This window comes from Schistocerca serialis, chromosome 10 (genome assembly GCF_023864345.2).
Source record: "Schistocerca serialis cubense isolate TAMUIC-IGC-003099 chromosome 10, iqSchSeri2.2, whole genome shotgun sequence".
Classification (NCBI taxonomy): Eukaryota; Metazoa; Arthropoda; class Insecta; order Orthoptera; family Acrididae; genus Schistocerca; species Schistocerca serialis.
Genome location: NC_064647.1, coordinates 97,522,931 through 97,544,491, shown reverse-complemented (window position 1 = coordinate 97,544,491; position 21,561 = coordinate 97,522,931). Strand labels below are relative to the sequence as shown.

At 43.7% G+C, this 21,561-nt stretch overlaps 1 protein-coding gene across 1 annotated transcript in view; it reads left to right on the top strand.

The window, feature by feature from the left end:
* Positions 1-21,561, top strand: part of LOC126424933 (basic proline-rich protein-like) — a 114,994-nt gene that overhangs the window by 18,965 nt on the left and 74,468 nt on the right. The window contains exons 3-4 of the mRNA XM_050087780.1: positions 16,619-17,118; positions 21,031-21,535. Coding sequence (XP_049943737.1) covers positions 16,633-17,118; positions 21,031-21,535 — 991 coding nt within the window. The 5' untranslated portion in view covers positions 16,619-16,632. The remainder of the gene's footprint in view (positions 1-16,618; positions 17,119-21,030; positions 21,536-21,561) is intronic.

The following is a 21,561-nucleotide window of genomic DNA, read 5'->3' as shown; positions in this document are numbered from 1 at the left end:
CACTTCCCATCAACACTAGGTGTCTCATGAAAGATTAAATGAGCAGCATCTGTTTGGGCTGAATCCAGCTATACCTTGTGGAGGGGGGAACGAAATCGCAAATACCTGTTGAAACACCAGAGCATATGCCATACCTGACTATGTGTGTGTGTGTGTGTGTGTGTGTGTGTGTGTGTGTGTGTGTGTGTGTGTAGGTAGATAAAAATTGAATAGGTATACCTGGACTTGATCACAGTAAACAAGTTCAAATGGAATGGAAGTAGGTTGCTGCCATTATGCAGGGACATGGAAGCTTGCACGTGGTATTTTTGTGGGGAGAGCTGCATCAATACCAGTCTTCAAACCGAAGATGGCGAAACAATGGTGAGAAAGTTTTTCCTGTTTTCTGTGTGCCCTAAAGTCAGTATAAGTTACTGGAATCGAGTTCCCGTTCGGCTCTTCTGGCTAAATTGATAAAAGCAAATGACAGACATAATATTTGATACAGCTTGTAGCTTTATCAATTCCTCTAGGTGTGGTTATCTATATATGACTTAGATACAACCACATTATTTAGAACTACCAGAAATATTTAACCCAACATAAAACCTCGAGTTATCTCGTTTTTATTATTGTGATAGAAACTTAAAATCTCAAGTATACTCGGGCAACTTAAGATGATTTCTTGGAAGATAACTTATATCCATTTCAGCCACCAGCAAAATAGCTGCCACTGTATGTACTTCACCTGAAAGTCTGCTCAAAATACTGAATTGTACGATGTGCCCTCTGAAGTATGTACGACAGACAGAAATAGCAGAGTGAAGGTATTTTATTTATAGCAATATGGAATGGATAGATTGCTACTCACCACAAAGGAGTGGTATTGAGTTGCAGACAGGCAAAGTGGAGCGTGGAGACAGTGGCCATGCGTGTGCGAGTTGTCCTTGTTATGCGTATGTGTTTTTCTGTTTGGGAAAAAATACTTTTGTCCGAAAGCTTAATATTTTAGCAGTCTTTTTCTTTGTGCCTTTCTGCAACTGAATACCTCATCCAGTGAGTACCAATCTGTTCTTTCCATGTTGTTGATATTCCATCTGGGACTTTCTATTGTTTGGTATATTATTTATGTAGTATACATTGGTACAATGGATGGGTGGAAATTTCTTGGTATAAAGGGTAATTTAGTTTTACTAACTCATATCACATTTAGGCTGAAGTACAACTGTGGTAATTTCAAATGTAGGTGTTTCAGTGTTCGAACTTGCAACACTGTTATTAATCAAATAAATTTAATTTGATTATAAGCTTGCAATGTTTAACATTGCAGGAATTGTCACATATAATATTAGAAATGTGTTACCTTATGAAGCCCAGCAATTGAACTGTTTTTAAATCACAGCCTGTCCTCTATTAAAATGGCAGTCAAAAGCAAAACATCCGAATGTGTCAGGTGTAAACAGAATTGTTGTCATCAGTTTGAAAGCTTGTCTTAGATAAAATCCTATCTTGACTTTTCATTGCATTAGTCATTAGTGATAGTCATCCATGTTGCTGTTGCATGTTTTCTGATGTTATTGACTGACCATTAATTAGTCCATCATCTTGATGTTTTCTTATGCCTTAAAGCACAGCATAGAACTTCCTCATTCCATCTGCCTTCCACTAGTCTAGCTACCTCTTTCACCTCTTCATAACTGTTGTCTGTGAATGACTATAAGAGGAAACAGGATAATTTCAGTAGAATTTTTTCTATGTGGTGTGATGAATGGCAGCTTGCTCTGAATCAGCTGTGACAGCGAAGCCAAATGAGAATCGAATAGAGTAAATAATTCATGAAGTGGCAAATTTTTGTGGTAGGAGGGACCGTTATTCTTGAATAACTCAAAAACCATGGCTTCTAAAAGAAATATTTCCCAGTAAAAAACTTAACTATGTTAAATTCCTTACAAAACGGGTCCTATTCATTTTTCTCTAGGACTTATAGTTTCTGCATTGCAGGGAATTCAAAGTCACAGATTATTAAAACTATTGTTGTAAAAGTATAAAATTAATACTTATATTCAAATTAAGTCAGGTAAAAACAAATATTAAATATGTATACCATGTCTAAGTTCAGTAGAGTCACATTAAGGGATAAATTATGTTCCAGGGTTGTAACAGGGTGAAGGGAGGGGAGACAGTATGAAGTCTGAGGGAAGGTAGGTCACCAGACTGTGCTCACGCATTTCTCTCCTTCCTTCATAGGTCTGTAAACTGAAGATCGAGAAATTGATTCCTCACTCTATATACTCCACTCTGTCACAAGAAGCAGCTACTGCATGTTTCACAAAGTCACACTGACCGTTCACAGCACGCCCTATGAATAGTGTGTGCCCCAGGCTTGCCTGTTTGCCACAAAGTGGATGAACACTACATGGAATACAGATATGAGAAACCTTGTGTACACAAATCTTATGTGTCATTGAATGTAACGCATACCTCAATTTTAAGAATTAATACCACAAAAAGAAGAGTTTATTGTTGCATCAGTGGTTGGCTGAATTTATTTTACACAACAATGGATGTATACATGAACTATTGAAACAACAAAAAAATTTAAGTGACTCACTATTAAGTGGCAGTTATTATTAAAAAAGAACACCTAACTCTATTGTCTACATGACATTAAAAAAAATGTAAATTACAGCTATTACTGATCATTATTCACTAATGTCATTATTACTGGTATCCTCGGTGGAGTCTACATCAGAAACAGATTCATTTACTCTTTTCCCATCATCCTCAGTGATGTTCCATAGCACATCATCTTCACTGGCATCCAGAGAATTGGAAGTACAGTATCTTTGATACTTCGATGCTTTTCCACGCAACTGAAACCCAGTGTGTAATAATGTGGGATGTCAGTTCACAGTTTTGTTCATAAAACCATTTTTCATACTGTCCCTGAATGTGCTGTTGAACGATTTATTCACATTAATTTGTGGGGGTTGTAACACAGAGTCATTCCACCAGGAAAAATGTCACTGGCTAGGCTATGGATCTTGGTTCTTACAACATAGTGAGATGACCACGAAATGTATTGAGACAAAACGTTAATGGAGGGTTGGAAAGTGTGATGCCATCAGGGAACAGCTTTTCATTCTTATGGGTCTTGGGACTTGTTTTCTGCTTGAAGATTAAGAAAGGGTGAGGTTTGCACGCATCTGCTGTGATTACTGGCATTACAGTTATGCCCTTTTTTCCCTCACACCCTTATGTTTTGATGATAATTACATAATTAATGAGAAGGAGACAAAAGAATTTAAGTGGCATATTTACCAGATCGGCATCTCAACAGTGTTTCCTTCTTTGGCTCATTAAAAAATTCTTCTCTTTTTGAAGTATGGTGACAGACCACTGAAATTCTCTAAGTTTTTTTTTCGGAATCCTGTGAAAGGTTTTGGTTTACTGTTGTAGAGGTGAGCCCACCTGTTTCATAAAGTGATCAGCCCATTCATGGCTAGTCTTAAACTCTTGACTCAGGATACCAAGAATTGCAGCAAACCCTTTTGCTTTGGTGGTTGTGTCCTAGACACACGTTTCCCATTCTTCCTCCTTTTACAGACAAATTCCAAAACTTTTACTTCAGTGTCAGGATGTCTTCTTCTGTGGAGGGCCAGTCTTTCTAAAAGCAGTAGTAACAAATACTGCCAATTTCGTTTCTTTCATGAGCAAACACTCTTGTCAGCTATATTGGAATTCTCATCCCACCCTCCTGTTACCATATTTTTCAACAAAAAGAATTACTTTACACTTGGAAATAACATCATACAATGTTTTTCTCTGTTTGCCTTCCATTTAGTGACCACCTTATGCTAACACACTGGTGGTGACAGGCCAACGATAATTGAGTGAATTTGTGATGTGAGAAACAATACCCAAGTTTCAATGATATTGCCAGTGAATGAAGGATTCAAGTTTGTATGTAATGTGCCATCAGATTGTAAGTGCAGTCCAATTTTAAATACTGCTTGTGGTTAAAAAAAAGTGTACATTAGACTTATACAAATACAGTACTAATAATACTAACACAAAAAACACATAAGACTGAATCTATACAAAAATGTGCCATCAGATTGTAAGTGCAGTCCAATTTTAAATACTGCTTGTGGTTAAAAAAGAGTGTACATTAGACTTATACAAATACAGTACTAATAATACTAACACAAAAAACACATAAGACTGAATCTATACAAATCTCTGCACACTGTTCTACACAGCCAGAGGGGAAACTGATTCTAAGTCATCCTGTATGGCAGCTGTAGCAGTCTTCGGCCAAAGACATATTTCCCCACCGTTGGGGCTGCTCACTTTTCAGTTTACGGAGAGGCTTTACTTCCCCTGCACTTCCTGTCCAGTACTCTTATGTCATAGACAAAAATGTCTTTTTTATATAGTGGAGTTATTTACAGTTTATTGAATGGATACTTATTTGCAGTTGTCAAGTGAGCTATTATGTTATCTGCCTTCGAATGGCAGACATACAAACAGACCAGGGGTGCGGCCATGGGAACCAGGATGGCTCCTTCCTATGCTGACCTTTTCATGGATCACTTGGAGGGCACCTTCCTGGGATCCATAAGTCTTCAGCCCCTGGTTTGGTTTATATACATTGATGAGACCTTTACCATGAACTGACCTGTTGAAATTCCCAGAATCTTTGAATAACTTCTCCCAATTAAATTTTACATGATTCGTTCCGAATCCCATGCCACTTTACTTGATTTGATCTCATCCTCACTGAAGGCCAACTACACACCTCCGTCTACATTAAACCTACCAACAAATAACAGCATTTGTATTTTGACCTTCTATGTCATAAGTTCCCTCCCATACAGCCTTGGCAACTGAGGCAAACATATTTGTTCGGATGTAGACTCTTTACAGTAATACACCACCATTCTCACCTCAGCCTCCAGTGCACATAATTACCCAATTACCCCACCAGCCTAGTTAAAAAGCAGATTTCCTGGGCCATCACATTCAATCCTGGTACTGCTGATCCCTCCAAAACACAACTTCGGAGTACACTATGTGACTCAGTATTATCCTGGTATGGAATGTATTAATCAGCTACTTCAAAAGAGCTGTGACTTCCTAAAATCATGCCCTGAAATGAGATCCATTCTGTCTGAAAATTTTCCCACAACACCTAGACTACACTTTTCCATTGCCCTCCCAATCGCCACAATGTTCTTGTCAGACCCTATGCTCCTTCTGCACCCATCTCCCTACCCTGTGGCTCCTACCCCTGTGAGCGTCCTGCTACAAGACGTGCCCTCTGCATCCTCCTACCACCACCTATTCCAGCCCTGTAACTGGCAAAACATATACTATCGAAGAGAGAGTCACGTGTTAAACAAAACACATCATATACCAGCTGTTAAGCAAACACTGTTCGGCCTTCTACATCGACATGACTGCTACCAATTTATCAACTGTGATGGTTGGGCATAGGCAGAGGGTGTATACTGGTAACTTGCAATATTTTTTTGCAGAGCATGCTCTACAACATGACAGTCGTGACCTTGGCACCTGTTTCACCACACGTGCTATCTGGATTCTTCCTTCAAACTCTAGTTTCTCAGAACTCCGCAAGTGGGAACTAGCACAATAACATGTCCTTCTCGCCATCCAACTGGCCTTAATGTATGTTAATTTCTTCAGTCTCAGCATTTCTTCACAATAACTACTCTTTGCTTCACTCTGGTTTAGTCTCCTTCATCTTTCATTGTCTTACCATTCTATTTTTCACAGCCACCCCTCCCACCTCTGTTATGTACAATGTGCTTAGCTTTTCACTCTTATTAACTCATGCATGGTTTTTAAGCAGTAATCTCTGTCTGCATATTACCCTGTCTTCCACCTTTAAGCTGTCAGGCCTTCAATTCTCGTCCAATGCAGCCCCCAACAATCAATCTTTCCTTCTCATCCTGCATGGTAAGTCTCCCCTGACCTGTGGTTCTGGGTGACCTTCCCAAAATCTACCCCTTTTCCCAGTCCTCTTCAGTCCTAACCCTTCTGCCTGAAGAAGGAACCACAAGCTCCGAAACCTTGCCAGTTACAACCGTCTTTCATGTGTGTGTTCTTCTGCCGCTTGGTGAGTAGATTTTTTATCTGTCCAGATTATTTATCCCAGGAAATCTGCTTTTTAACTAGCAACAGCTGGAAATTTCAACTAAATACCACACTGAAGAGCCTGTCCTGAGTATAACATGCTGTCAGTATGTATTTAATTCTCTGCACTATCAAAGACTGGGATATTTTTCATAGCATGAGGGGTATCAAATACCTCACCCAACATCTGAAGAGGCCCAGGGCTTAAATTGTCTCCCTCTGCAACTCAGTTCGGTCCCTTTCATGTTATGGAACTTCAGATATTTCACTGTAAATCTAGGAACTATTTTTACAGACTTGAACATGATCAGTTCCATTTCATCAGATGTATTCATGCCCATCTTGCAGGGTACACTGTGGAAGTTAGATAAGTGGTTCAACTTGGTGCTCTTCACTTTGTCAGCAACTCTTGACTGGGAGAGATTTACGAAATCTACTAGCACAGTTAATCATGGATGGTTCAGTAACTTTCTAGTCATTCATTAATTTACCACCAAGTGATTACAGCACAAATGCATGGCTTTACAATACACTGTCAACAGCAGATGGCGGCAAGGTGCCACATTTAGCAGTCCAGTTCCGTACCCCCAACACTGCAAATGTCACTGACAACATCACACTTATAAATTACACACTTTTCAGCCTTTGTTTATGGGAACACATTTTATCTTAAAACTCTCTTAACAACTGAAAATGAGTACTTAATTATTAAACCGAAAATAACTCCACTATATGTCAAGAGTTCTGTGATGACTTTTAAGGGAACTGAACAGGAAATGCTGTGGAGGTATAGCCTGTATGTAAACTGGAAAGTGAACAGCAGGTATGGTGGGGAAATTTGCCTTTGCTGTAAGAACACAACAGCTGCCTTACATGATGACTGAGAATCAATTTGCCCTCTGGCAGTGTAGAGCAGTGTGCACAGATTTAAATAATTTCTGTCCATATTTTTTCTTACATTAGTATTATTAGCGACTCATCTCTGTATTCCATGTAGCGTTGATGCACTTTGTCGCTCACTAAACTTGAAAGCCTCTGAAACCTTACCTCTGAACTTGACCATAGATTTTGTGTTGCTTAAGGTCCTTTTAATCAGTTCACTGGATTTTTCAGTTTGTCTGTCTGCTGAATCATAATGTAGTTTAAATTTTTATTGGTAATATTTTTGTTAGAAGCTCCAGTTTTTGAGTTAAGAAAAGCGACCTTTAAACACCCCCTCCTTACCCCACACTCACACCCTACTGGTGACGATTTTTAGGATGTTGTTCATGGCACTCCCTCCTAGCACTGTACAAAAATTTGTAGCTATATGGATATTTTCCCCTAATTTTCCTTTGTTGACGTGACTAAAAGTGGGAAAATATAAGTTAATGCAGATGAACAGGAAAGACATATGTTCAAATATGATATTAGTAGGGTCTTGTTCGACACAGGCTCGTCGATTAAATATCTAGGCATAGTGTTGCAAATTGATATGAAATGAATTGAGCATGTAAGTTCAGCTCTGGAGAAAGTGAATGGTCAACTTCAGTTGTGTGTAGCTCATCTATAAAGGAAACCACATACAGAAAACTTGCAGGACCACTGCTCAAGTGCTCCGGAATCCCTGCCAGGTCTAATTAAAGAAAGACATCAAGGCAATTCAGAGCTGTACTGTTAGATTACTTGCGTATGTCTTTGATCAATATCTGAGTATAACAGTTTCTTTGTGGACTCAAATGGGAATCCCTGGAGGGATTGATTGATTTTAACAGGAGAGCTAAAACAGCTTATGTCTAACCCGCCACTGCCCGCACCGAAACTAGGTTTATTGTGTGGTATCGCTCCCTGTATATCTAGTAAAGCCAACCAGTGCCCTTAAATAGTGCAAGTAGTCTCTCTACCAGTTTTTTGTTAGACACAATTTCTTCAGGTCTAGTTGTCCCGAAGATTCTGTATCTTTTACTCTCCAATGCCATGCATTTAAAGATTAAGTGTGATGCAGTTTCTTCACCCTCATCACAGATCCTACATTTAGGGTCCTCTTCCATCATCCCCATTTTGTGTAGGTGTTTCTTGAAGTTTCCATGGCCGCTCATCAGTCCAGTCATGAGTTTGATCTCTTTCCTGTTTGATCTCTTTCCTGTTTGATCTCAGGATTACAGAGCTTCTTTTACAATATGGCTTGGGCATCAGTACCTTACCATGTTTTTGTTTATGGACCTTGGTCAAATGTCCTATGTGCTGTTTCCTAAGCCAGTTTTACTCTGATAATAGCCTTGGTGATTGTCAAGACAGGTTCTGGTCCAATAAATGGAGTTGTTGCCCCCATCCTAACCAATCTGTCGGCTTGTTCATTGCCACAGATCCCTGAGTGGCCAGGGACCCACACTAGGTACACCCTATTGCTTCTCCTTAGCTCCACCAGCACCCTGTGGCAATCTGCAACAATCTTAGATCTTGTTGCAGGAGCTGCCAATGATTTCAGGGTTGCCTGGCTGTCTGAATAGATGTAGATGCTACGGTCGTTGTAACATATACTCATATTCTCCTCCACACATGCCCTGATTGCAGTAATTTCTGCTTGGAATACAGAGGCCAGTTTCCCTAGAGAGATGCTGCTCTCCAGTCTTGGCTGAACCCCATACAACCCTGCCCCAACGCCTTGATCTGTTTTTGACCCATCGGCGAACCAAACGATGTCCCCCGTACGGTGTCGAACTGGCAGTTTGGACTTATTATATAGTCAGCGGGCATTTCCCCAACTATACCTATATTTACCTCACTCACTATGTTAGTGTGTGATTCTGGATATCCAAATGAGACCCAGTTTTGGCCAGTTTTGAGTCTGTATGCCCCAGTTGCTGCCTCCATCTTAACCCAAAGGTGAATTGGAGGCATATCCAGCATGTCTTCCATTCCAGCAGTTGGTGTGCTGCTAATTCCACCCATTATGGCTAAGCAGGCCAATATCTGCAAGCTCTTGAGCAACAACCTGCTGTTGTACCTTCTTCCACCACACTACGACCCCATAGGAAATCCTAGGTCTAGCCACTGTGGTGTATATCCAGTGCATACCCCTGGGGCTTAGGCCCTAGTTTTTGCCACAAGCCCTCCCAGTACTCACTCAAGTGCTTTTTGCCTTGGAGCAGATACTGTTAATATGAGGGGTCCAAGTTAGCTTCTCATCCAAGGTTACCCCTAGATATTTCACTGTTCCCTTCACAGGTAGAGTTTTATCGACGAGCTTTAGATCCCAACTTGCATGCTGAATATGTCTCTTCGGAAATGGCACCACAACAGTCTTCTTAGGATTAACTCTCAGATCCTGTTTAAGGCACAATTTTCGCACAATGTCCAACCCTCCTTGTGCCATATTCCTGACTGTGTCAGTGAATTTGCCAAGTATTACTAGGACAAGATCATCTGTGTATCCTTCGCAGAAGCATTGTCTGGAATTTAGTTCCTCAATGAGTTCATTCACCACTAGATTCCACAATAGAGGAGACAAAACTCCTCCTTGTGAGCAGCCTCTAGTGGTCTTAATTACCATCTTTTCATTCATCATGGTAGCCTCTACCTTCCTTCCACTAAGCATGGCTCTGGTCCACCTACATATAGTGGTCCCCAGGTCATGCACCTCTGCTGCCATTACCATGGAATCGAAGGTCCAGGTAGATGAAGAGGGCTATTTCTTGGAATTGAAGTCCTTTTTCCACCTTCCCGACAAGTTGGTGGAGAGCTGTCTCACATGATTTACCTGGTTGGTACACGTGTTGGTTCAGGTGTAGAGGGACCTTACATAGCCTCCTCTCCCCAACATTTACATTAACCAGTTTTTCCAATGTTTTGAGAATGAAAGAGGACAGACTCATATCCTTGGCCTTGGTATGATCAATTCTCCCTGGCTTTGGAATGGAGACAACCTTCACTGCCCTCCAAACATTCGGAATGATTCCTACTGCTAAGCTAACCCTAAATAGCCTGCATAGGATTCTTATAAGCTTTCCTCCTGCCTGTTGCAGGAGAGCTGGAAAAATTCCATCTGGGCCAGGTGACTTGAACGGCTGGAATGTTCCCACCGCACACTGGATTTTGTTGAAGTTCACACACTCCTTGGCCAATTCCCAGTCCTCTCTTCGAGTGTCTGAGAACCGTTGTCTCTCTGGGGTTACATACTGGTCTGTGTTATCCGGCAGAGCATATTGAGGAAAGTGAATTTTGAGGAGCAATTCCAATGTCTCATGTGCTGTCTTTGTATATTCCCCATCCTCCTTCCTCAATGTAGCTCCTGGATTAGCTGGTACTCTAGTGAGAATCTTGTGAAGTCTGGCTTGTGCAGCCGTGCCTTCCACTTCCTTACAGAATGCCTTCCAGGATGCCTCCTTTGCTTGTCTTATTGCAAGATTGTAACTGACAAGGGCCTCAGGATATTTAGCCCATTATCCTCTACATCTTGCAATATTAAACAGTCTCCGTACCTATTTTCTTTGTGTTTCCAGTTTGTTATTCCACCAAGGAACACTCCTATTTGTGCACTTCCTGGTGATTGTGCAGTTGTCCTGATATGTGGTCACTATGGCAGAGGTAACAGCCTCTGCTACTTCCTCAAATTTTACTGGCTTCCTTATCGTGGTTTTAATTTCTGATAAGCCTAAGTCAAGGTCCCTCCTACATGTCCCCAGTCTGTTTTCCTAGGATTTCTATAAGTCATGGTCTGTCTGATTCGCATTTCAACCTTGAATTTAATGTACATGTGGTCTGATGAGGATGGCTCCAACACCACATGCCATTGTTTGACATAGCTACCCATTGTCATGGAACCAAATGTTATGTCAATTACTTCTTCCCTTCTGCTATTCCTGAATGTAGGTTCATTGCCCCTATTTAGGACCTCTAAGTTGTTAGCTAAGAGGAATTCAAGAAGGCACTCACCTCCACTGTTGGTGTCCTTGCTGCCCCACACTAGGTTGAGGGCATTGGCGTCGCACCCCACCAGCAGTTGGTCACCTTGCCGATGGCAAGTCTCTATCAGCCTCCTCACCTCCAAGGGAGGAGGAGAACTGTCTTCGTAAGGAAGGTATGCTGAGTCCAAGACAATTTCCCTTGTGATACCTTCCTCACATTGCTGAATTTTTAAGGTCACTATGTCCCTAGAGCAGAAATCCATCATTGGCATGAAAGAAATGCCGTTTCTAACATAGATGCATGCTCTGGAATGTCTTAGATTCCTAGCATAGATCAGCTTACCTCCAGTGCCTCCGAGGCCCGATACACCCCCTTAGTATAAATAGGGCTCTTGTATCAGGGCCACATCCACTTCCTGTCTCCCCAGGCAGCGGCTCAGGGCAGCAGAGGCCCCTTTACTGTGCTGCAGATTAATCTGCAGCACCTCCAGGCTCTGTCCTACTGCCATCTTTGGGGTCTTTGAGAACCCTGACGGTGACCTGCGAGAACCCTATAAACAGTTTCAGGTCCTGCTCCCACATCGCCTTCAGGGACTTCTCACCGACCTCCACCACCAGGGTTCGTCCTTCCAGAGCAACCTTCTAGTTAATCACTCTGCTGTCTTCTGTCGGGACTTTTGGGTTCTGGGCCCCTATTTTCCCGAACAAGAGTCTTTGGAGAGACTTCCTTAAGGATCTGGGGTACACATAATGATATCTTTGCGGTCTTAAGAAGCTCTGCTGCCGTCTTGACCAGCAGCTTCGCATCTTCCCACGGGGATATCACAGGCACCTTGTCCTCGGGCCATTCTACTGTGTGCACCCCCTCACAGACAAAAATGAGTGAACCACGATCTAGATAGACCTGCCTGAAGTTGGGACCTGGGGCAGCGTCCCCCCCCCCCCCCCCCCCCCAATCTTTTCAATGAGGACCGACCATCTGTACTAGTTCCTCCTGCTGCGAGGTAATGGCCACCAGTGGATAAACTTTCTGACCAGTGGATAAACTTCCTGGATAACTGCCATCCTAAAAACCGAGACTGCAGTACTATAGGTCTGTTTCCCTAGTTATTGCCTCGGTTTTTTCTGGAGTCGCTTATCCAGGGAGGAGGGAGTCTTTGATTCCTCTCTTATCCACTTACTACGTGTCTTTGACGTTGTGGGGGTCTGCGTGTCCCCTTCAACCTGAGACGGTTTTTTCCACGGGGTCTTGGGTTCTAGTCCCTTTACTTCCCTCCACTTGTGTTTAGGAAGTCGTTGTTTTCCTTCATTTTCCCTCTGTCCCCTGAGTAGCTTCCTCCTTTGGGCCTCAGACAAGCCTTTGATCTTAATCTGGTCTAGCTTCTCGGTTACAGTTCCCACTTCTCGCTGAGGTCTAGACCCTAATTCAGTAGCGGAAGTGCCTCCCATCGATTCAGTCCCGATGTTTGGGTATCTGAGGTCTCAATTTGCCCCTCAGTTTCTTTTTCTGTAGCCGTGTCCATGTTGGTCCCACGAGATTCGGGGATCTAGAAGGTCCACACCATGAATACCCCGCACGGTGTAAGGCTAATAACTCAGGGAGGTTGCCCGGTAACCCTGAGGCTCCATTTGCGACACATCTTACCATGTGCCATGCACCCCTCAGCATGAATCTCATCACACCTTGGGTTGGGTCAGGGAATAGGGTAGGACTAGGAGTGGTTAGGGAAGAAGGGACGTTGTGGGACACTCTTAGTCTGATCCATCGGCTGAGGCCTTTCCAGCAGTAGGTCCTCTACCTTCGGCATAGCCTTCAGCTTCTTGCGGATATGCCAGCCTCTCCACCCGCACGGACAGTGCTTCATCAAGGTGGTGTCCCCCGGAGAGGTCCCTCAAGGGAAGATGATGTTCTTTTCTTGAAACTCTCTTGAGAAAGTTTTCTGACAGACTGCAGAGCAACCCTGCTGCCACCAATTTACATCTCGCATAAATCCTGCGTAAATAAGAAAGGGAAACCAGGTCTCGTGCACAAATATATAGACAATTATTTTTCCCACGTTCTGTTTGTAAGTTGATTGGAAAAGTGAAGGAATACTAGTTGTAGAAAGTACCCTCTGCTGTGCACCACAGTGTCTCTTATGGAGCATGAATGTGGGAGTGACCTAGAGAGAGGGATGTAGATAACTAACATGGCAGTCCTTTTTTGTTCCATCTCTTCATTGGTCATGATTTCTCTGTAATTCACCATTAAGTGCCTGTTAGAGGGTTCATCAAACCATGTTCAAGCTATTTCTCCAACGTTCCAGTTTTGAACAGTCTGATGAAAACAAACACTTAAAACTTTCCATGTGAGCTCTGATTTATCTTATTTTATTATGCCGATTATTTATCTGTATGTAGTGGGGAACCAGCAAAACATTTTCACGCTTCGAGGAGAAAGTTGGTGACTGAAATTTCATGAGAAGATCCTGCCACAATGAAAGACATATTGTTTTGAATTATTGACATTCCACTTTGTATATTCTTTTTGTGATACTCCCACCCCTGTTTCAAGACAATACAAAATGAGCTGCCCTTCTTTGGACTTTCTCACTATCCTCCGTGAGTAATGCCTGACGTGGCTCCCACACTGCACCCAAGACTCCAGAAGAGGGCGCAGACGTATAGTATAAGCAATCTTTTTAATAGACCTGTGCATTTTCTGAGTGTTGTACCTGTAACTAAAAGTCTTTGGTATGTACAGATAGGCCAAGCTTGAGGTTTTCTTTGATTTGTTACAATGTGACGTATTTGAGTCTCTGTAGTTGTTGAGAGGAGTTAATTCAATTTTCTGATATAGTTTCCTAGAATTTTACTAAACCATTTTCTCTTTCTTTTTAAATATATAATAAAATATAAAACAAAAAATATGTACAAAATCGTCACTGCATTCCTTCAAGGCTGTATGTCTAGTTTACATAAAAGATAAATCATAGGATGGCCAAAACATTTTTCTGGACCTTCCTCAGAATAGTTTCTGAATTGTAACTTAATGGTCGAAAGTACGCAAAAATAGAAAAACATGGATAGTAGTGTTTAAATTTTACTTCAGCTTCTCTGTAGCGAACAATGCAACACAGTTTAATGAATGTACACAGGTTTATGTTAGGGAATGTAGGTTAAAAAACAAAGGGAGCTATTTAAATGAATGCATGTCAGGTCTAGATCAGATTTACGTATTATTAAAAATGGAAAACTGTTGTCAAAATTGTACAGATTCACTTTGGCAGTGGATTTATGGGAAGTTAGTTTTGTACTTATATTATTGATGGCCTGGGAATGCTTTTTGGACATATATACCTCTAAATACATGCCCAACTCCAGTTTAACAGTCATAATTGCTTTGATGTTTGCACAGAAGACTGTGTTTACGGAACTTTCAGTCAAATTATGATTTTGAGTACTTTAACAAGAATATTGGCTGAGTTAAACAGATCAACACTTTGACCTGGACTGTCTCAGTAGGCTTCTAAACCCCTTCCCATTTGTCAGCTGCACTGTCTATTGTGCATACAAAAGATGGGAGGTGCACATTGCTTATGAAGCATTCCACAATCTTCCTCGCACAGCAGAGATTTTTTTTTCCCTGAGACTAAGTGTAAAGTAATTATCTGTATTACAATGAAAATAAATTATAGAATTCATGTTCATAACTGTACAGTGTATACATTAAAGTACTGAAAGTCCGTCAAGAATATTTACAGGGTGTGATTCAAAAGTTTCAAGACTTAACTCGAAACTAGAAATTTATTGGATATTTAAGTACAGTGGACTAAAATTCTTCAAAATATAATCCTTCAGCATCAACATAGCACTGCCAGTGCATCTTCCACTGTTCGTAGCCCTTCTGAAAGGCCTCGAGTGTCATGCTGTCAAGGGCTCTCGTCGAAGCCTGCTGGATGGCATTGATGGAGTCGAATTGCTTCCCTTTTAGGCCTGTCTTGATTTAGGGGAAGAGGAAAAAGTCACTTGGAGCCAAGTTGGGGCTGTAGGGTGGCTGTGGCAGTGTTGTCACATTGAACTTGACCAAAACTTCGGCGCCTGCGCATGACGTGTGAGCAGGCACGTTGTCATGGTGGAGAATCCAGTCGCCCTTGATCTCCGTGTGGACGCGGCGAACTCAGTCCCTCAAGTGGTGGAGCACCCCAGTGTAAAAGTCTCCCGAGTATGTCCACGAGCAACAAACTCCTTGTGAATCACTCCTTTACCATCAAGGAAAAAAAAAAGACAATCAGATGCACTTCACACACAACTTGCTCATGTGAGCTTTCTTGGGCTTCAGCGAGGAAGCAGTGTGCCATTCTGAGCTTTGATGCTTCAACTGAGGATCGTGTTTGTAGACCCAGGTCTCATCACTAGTAACCGCTTTCTCCAGAAGGTTCGGACTAACATTCAACCGTTGGAGCATTTCCTGGCACACAGTCATGCGCCGTTTCTTATGATCCATCGACAAAACATTCGGCACTAGTTTGGCACACACTTTTCGCATCATCAAATTCTCCGTCACAATCCTCCACACCGTACTCTTAAGTCCCAGTTCATTGGCAATTAATCTAGTACTAAGACGAAGGTCATTGTTTAAAAGTTCCCGCACACTCTCCACATTTTGATCCATTTGGCTTGATGATGGCCTCCCAGAGTGGTTGTCGTCTTCAACATTCCCACGGCCATCTTTGAAACGTTTGTGCCACATGAAAACCATTGCACGGGACATGGCTTCTTCCTTAAAGGCCTCTTGAATTATACTGAGAGTCTCCGTGGCAGTTTTGTTCAGTCGCACGCAAAACTTAATCGCATAATGCTGCTCAAAGTGCTGCTCCATTTTCGCCTCTCCCACTTTTTGACCGAGGTCAATGACAAGCACTAATGCTGCAAGTGATGTGCACTCTCCAGGTTTCTGGAGACAACTGCCACAGTGTCAGTTCGTTCCCTGAGACCCCCCACTACTTCCCCCACCCTTCGGAACCGGTCTGCGCGCGCTCCCCTATTCAGAAATGAATCAGTCTTGAAACTTCTGAATCACGCCTTGTACACCTGTAACAATTGCTTGAATGACAAAATATTATTGTTAATAATAAATCTCCACAAATCTATAGTGATGAAAGATACAAAGCTGCAGTCAGACCTTGTAATTCACAGTGTCTTCTCTCTCTCTCTCTCTCTCTCTCTCTCTCTCACACACACACACACACACACACACACACACACACACACACACACATCATGCATGTAGTCAGGTAATAAAAAAGAGAAAACACTGAAAATAATGAAAATGCTACATCAAATAACTGCAGCTTCCTGATCCACAGAATAAATATGGTGAGCTAGCCACACTGCAAAACACTAAAATCTTCAGCCTGAAAGCTTGGGTGTTCTTTTTCCCCGAGATGTGGATTTGTTGACAGGCACAATTTGAGTGAGTGAGTGAGTGAGTGAGTGAGTGTTTGTGTTTGTGTGTGTGTGTGTGTGTGTGTGTGTGAGAGAGAGAGAGAGAGAGAGAGAGAGAGAGAGAGAGAGAGAAAATCATCCTGCATCAGACTAAATCTTTGTTCCAGGTAGCAGTAAAGTGATGACTGTCTCAACAGCATCAGGCACGTCTGATGGTCCTCCCATTCCATCGTGCTCTCCCATGGAGCAACATAATCAAAAACAACAACAGCAGCAGCAACAGCAAAAGCACCAACAGCAGCAGCAACAACAACAACATCCACCACCACCACAGCAGCAGCCAAAGCAACCCCAACAACAGAAGCAAATCCAGCCACAACAGGCCCAACTGCAGCAGAAACAAATGCAGCCTCAGCAGAAGCAGCAGCAGCAGCAGCAACAGCAGCCACAACAGAAACCACAGCTCCAGCAGCACCAGCAGCTGCAGAAGCCACAACAACCATCACAGCCTCCACCACCTCCTCCGCCGCCGCCACCCCCTCCACCTCCGCCACAGCAGCAGGCGCAGCATCAACAACAGAAACCACAGCCGCCACAGACACACCCACAGCTCCAGAGGCCACAACAGCCCGGAGCCACTAATGGGAGCCTACCTCACAATTCACCTGTGAGTTACTTCCCATTTTAATTGTAGGTTAACAATGTTTATACACATTACTTCTATTCTGGAGGTCTAGCTGAGTTATAAACAACATTTTGCATTGGAGGGCAACGTGGAGGGTAAAAATCGTATAGGGAGACCAAGAAATGAATACATTAAGCAGATTCAGAAGGATGTAGGTTGCAGTAAGTACTGGGAGATGAAGAAGCTTTCACAGGATAGAGTAGCATGGAGAGCTGCATCACACCAGTCTCAGGACTGAAGACCACAACAACAACAACAACAACAATAAGGTAACGTTATAGAAAAGAAATAATGTCGTTCTAGAAGACTGAAAGATAATGTTAAAAAATTGTAAACATCACTCAAGAATTAGACCTAGGGCTGTCCCGGCTGGGTGACTGCTGTGCTGCCTACAAGACAGTACGAGGATCAGTCTAATCTGTGATCGTGAGACACGTGATCAGCACGTCACCAGTCAGCTAGTGTCACAAAGATGAGTGCACACTGTCCCAATCCTCCCAGTGAGGAAAAAACCCATGCCTTATCAGGAATTGAACCCATATCCTCCACATAAGGAGCCCCCCCTCAGGGGGGCTACCACTCTTCCCCCCCCCCCCCCCCTCCCCTCCCCGAGATCCCAGAGCTGCCATTTCCCCCCTCACAACCTGAGTCTGACGTCTTATTTATGGATGTCACCCCATCCTGGTCAGTAATGACTACAGACTGAGTGAAATGTCCTCCTCCTCCTTTATGTCTAACCTGATCTCTCACCACATGAGCATCCAGTGGAATTGCAACGGATACTATTGTCACCTTCCGGAAATGAAATGTCATGTCTCCTATTCTGCATTATGTGTTGTTCCTCAAGAAATGCATTTCCCTGATGACCACTCTCCAACATTCGGTGGTTATCAGGCATTTTTTCAGAACTGTGCCGGCCCCGGCATAGCATCTGGTGGGGTCTGCACTCTGGTTCGCTCCGATGTTATTAGTGACTGGATCCCACTACAAACCAACCTGGAAGAAATAGTATTTTGAGTGCAAATGACTCCAGCACTCACCAATTGGAATGTCTACCTCCCTCTAGGTAGGTCACTTCCTTATGTTGCACTGTCTATCTTAATCCAGTAACTCCCGCCCTTGTTTCTCCTCATAGGGGACTTCAATGTCCACCACCCATTGTGGGGGAGTGTCACTTCAATGGGTAGGAGTCTCCTAACTTACCAACTTATTAAGGACCTTGATTTGTGCCTTCTCAATGATGTTTCCCCAACCCACATGATGACCTTTGTGACAGTCATCACATTCCGGTGATTCTATCATTCCCCTGCTGCCGCCAAGCAGACCGGCCCCAATGTTGGGCATTCAGCAGGGCCAATTGTTGAGTTGAACAGAGCCCTCTCTGTTTTATCCCACACCATGCTGAGGTCTATAATGAACCATTCACTGAATGGGAATTGGTACAGGCTCTTACCGCTTCACGAGACACGGCCCCAGGCCCGGATTCCATCCACAACCAGATGATCCAACACTTGGAGGTTCCCCAGAGGCGACATCTCAGGGACTTCAACCGCATTTGGCTCACAGGTGCTTTTCTGTCACAGTGGTGAGACAGAATAGTTATCCCCGTCCTTAAGGGCAGGAAGGACCCAACATCTCTAGACAGTTACCACCCAGCTATCCTGATGAATGTACTATGTAAACTGCGTGAGAGGATGGTTAGCTTCAGATAATGTTGGGTACTCGAATCTCAGGCCTTTTGTCCCTGTATCAGTGTGGCTTTCAGGCAGAACGATCTCCAACTGACCTTTTGTAGTAACCACAACCAACAGCGGAGCATGCACCACCGGGCAAACACTGGACGAGTCGGACGACAGACCAACGACAACTGACGACGACTGACCATGACCGACTATGAGCGACACAACGAGGAAGAGACAAACAACGGAGGCCTGTGGAAACCACAACATCAAACACCAAACGCAAATCCACTCAGAACCAGAGCCAGGCAAACGCCAACAACGAGCAATGACCAGAACACAGTACCGCTGAGAGAGAAACGAAATCCAGAGCGAGTACCAGACTGGCTTGACCAGGGCAGAGCAGGTCCCTATATACGAAACCGGAGGGAGCGGCTATTGGCCGCTGTCTGCACATGACTTAGCAGTGGCGCCCTCGCTGCGCGAGAGCTGCTGCGCGGAATAGCCGCCGCGGAGGCGGAGCCCTCTATGGGCTGACCACGTCCATTTGTTCTGCCGCGTGTTAGACTTCCACGGCGGAAGGTAGTAGACCTTTTACTCATATTGGAAACAGCCATCCGACAGGCTTTTACTCATTGCCGGCACCTTATCGCAGTCTTCGACATTCATAAGGCATACAAAATGACTTGGCACTATCACATTTTAGTTACCTTCCATGACTGGGACTTCTGTGGTCGCTTCAGATTTTTATCTGCGAGTTTTTATCTCACTGGCTCTTCCGGGTTCAAGTTGGCACTTCAGTCAGCGCCACTTAGCTGTGGAGGTGGATGAGGGATAGGTTGGAGAATGTTAGAAAGGAAGGGAATGTCATATTAACCCCAGGATAAGAAAGGGACTGTTGTGTTCCGAGGAGGAGAGACAGACGCAGTGGGAGCCATCAGAAACAAAAAAAAACACTCAGTCATTTCAGTCCAGAGATTATGAGCACAGAGTGGGAACTAAAGATGGATTGGACGTAGAGAAGTGAGTAGTGCAGTTAACACTTTGGAGTCCGGCCACTCAGAAGAATATCAGGCCCAAGAAAGCAGCCATTTATGCCATTATTTAAAGTGTTACTTGCACATATGTAATTGATGTATCTTAAAGAGTAATACATATGAAAAGGGATCAAATGTCAATATTTATTATTCATATTTACTTTTTTACTGTGGTGGCTTATATATTTTGAAATAATCATGACAGAAAGGACAGTTATCCTCCCAAGAAGGAAGTGCGAGGTGAGTTATTGTGTAATTTCTTCCTTTCAAGTTCCCAAAATTTCTTGCTGACTCAACAAACATGATGTATTTGTAGCAGTATTACGGCAAACTGCAGAACCCAACAAGTACTTGCACGAAATTATGTTAGTGTGATCATGTTGGCTCAGCCATTCAGGACGGCAGTTGTTACATTGGCTAATGTTTCTTTAAGAATAATTCTAGAAACTGATAACAAAAGGCAGTACCAGTCAAAGAACAGGTATCATGATGCTGTTGAAATAGTCTGCAACTGGTTGCTTTTGTAGACCTGGTGATTATATTTCTGTGAGCTGTGTGAAAGGTGAAAAATATTCCTGCTTGTAACAGATTGTCGTAACAGTATAAAAAGAACCTTTAATCCAATATTCTTATGTTTCGTGTACAGCAACTGGTGCAGAACTACTTTCATTTCACGCTAATCTGTGTCCCTTCACTTGAGAAGCTATTTAATTGCCCCAACCATGTTCCTTCCATTAACTGGCTCACATATGCAATGTAAAAAATTGTTGAGATGGGAAAATATCAGAAACGACCACCTGGGTATATGGCACTGTATTTCCCTAATGGGAAAAAACGTGTTTAAGCATATTTTTGCCACTGTCGAAAAAAAGTTTTCCCTAATGGGAAATACAGTGACTGCCTTGTAAAATATTTTGTTGTGTTTCTCATCCTTAGGTGATACAAAAGGTATCATTGCCATTTTCGACATAGAACCGAAAGATCGTCAGGTGATGCGAATATGTTACATAGCAAGTTGTCTGCTGAAGGTCTCCAGATGCACACTCACAGTGTGACTGTATCTGCTGTTATCATAGCACTGATATGCTTACATTGTGAATGCCTCTCCGGGCATCTAACAGTTGCTTTCTGTGACAGAGATGCTTTTGTGACGGAGATTTTGTTTGCTTTTCTTTCAGGGCTCAGATATGCGTCAGGCACCTCGACCAAGGCAGGGACATGACATGGGACCGAGGATGCCTCCCGGTGGCGGAAGTGGCTACGGCCCGCCTCGTCCGATGCCTCCGGCGCCACCTCCGCCACCCCCGCCCGGCCAGCCCGGGATCAGTGGCCCACCAGCCGGCCGCTACCCGCCGCCCCCACCACCGCGCTATGGCCCACCTCTGCCACCTATGCGGCCTCCGCCGCCACCCCCTTTCGGCCTGCTGCCTCCTGCCCCACCACCCCCTCCACCACCCTCATCCGGTGCTGCGAGGGCCGCAGCTGCTGCCGCGGCCTTCCTTTCACGACCTCCCCCTCCGCCCCCACCTCCTGCGTGCAGGGGATACGCTGCACGCTGCGGGGTGCCGCCGCCCGTGCTGCGGCAGCTGTTGCTGGTGAGACCGCCCCCTCCGCCCCCGCGGGCAGCTCCCGGCCCTCGGCCTCCGCCTCCTGACAGGTGCCCTCCCCTTGGCCAGCCTCCCGGTGAGTGAGTGGCACCACCTCTTTTG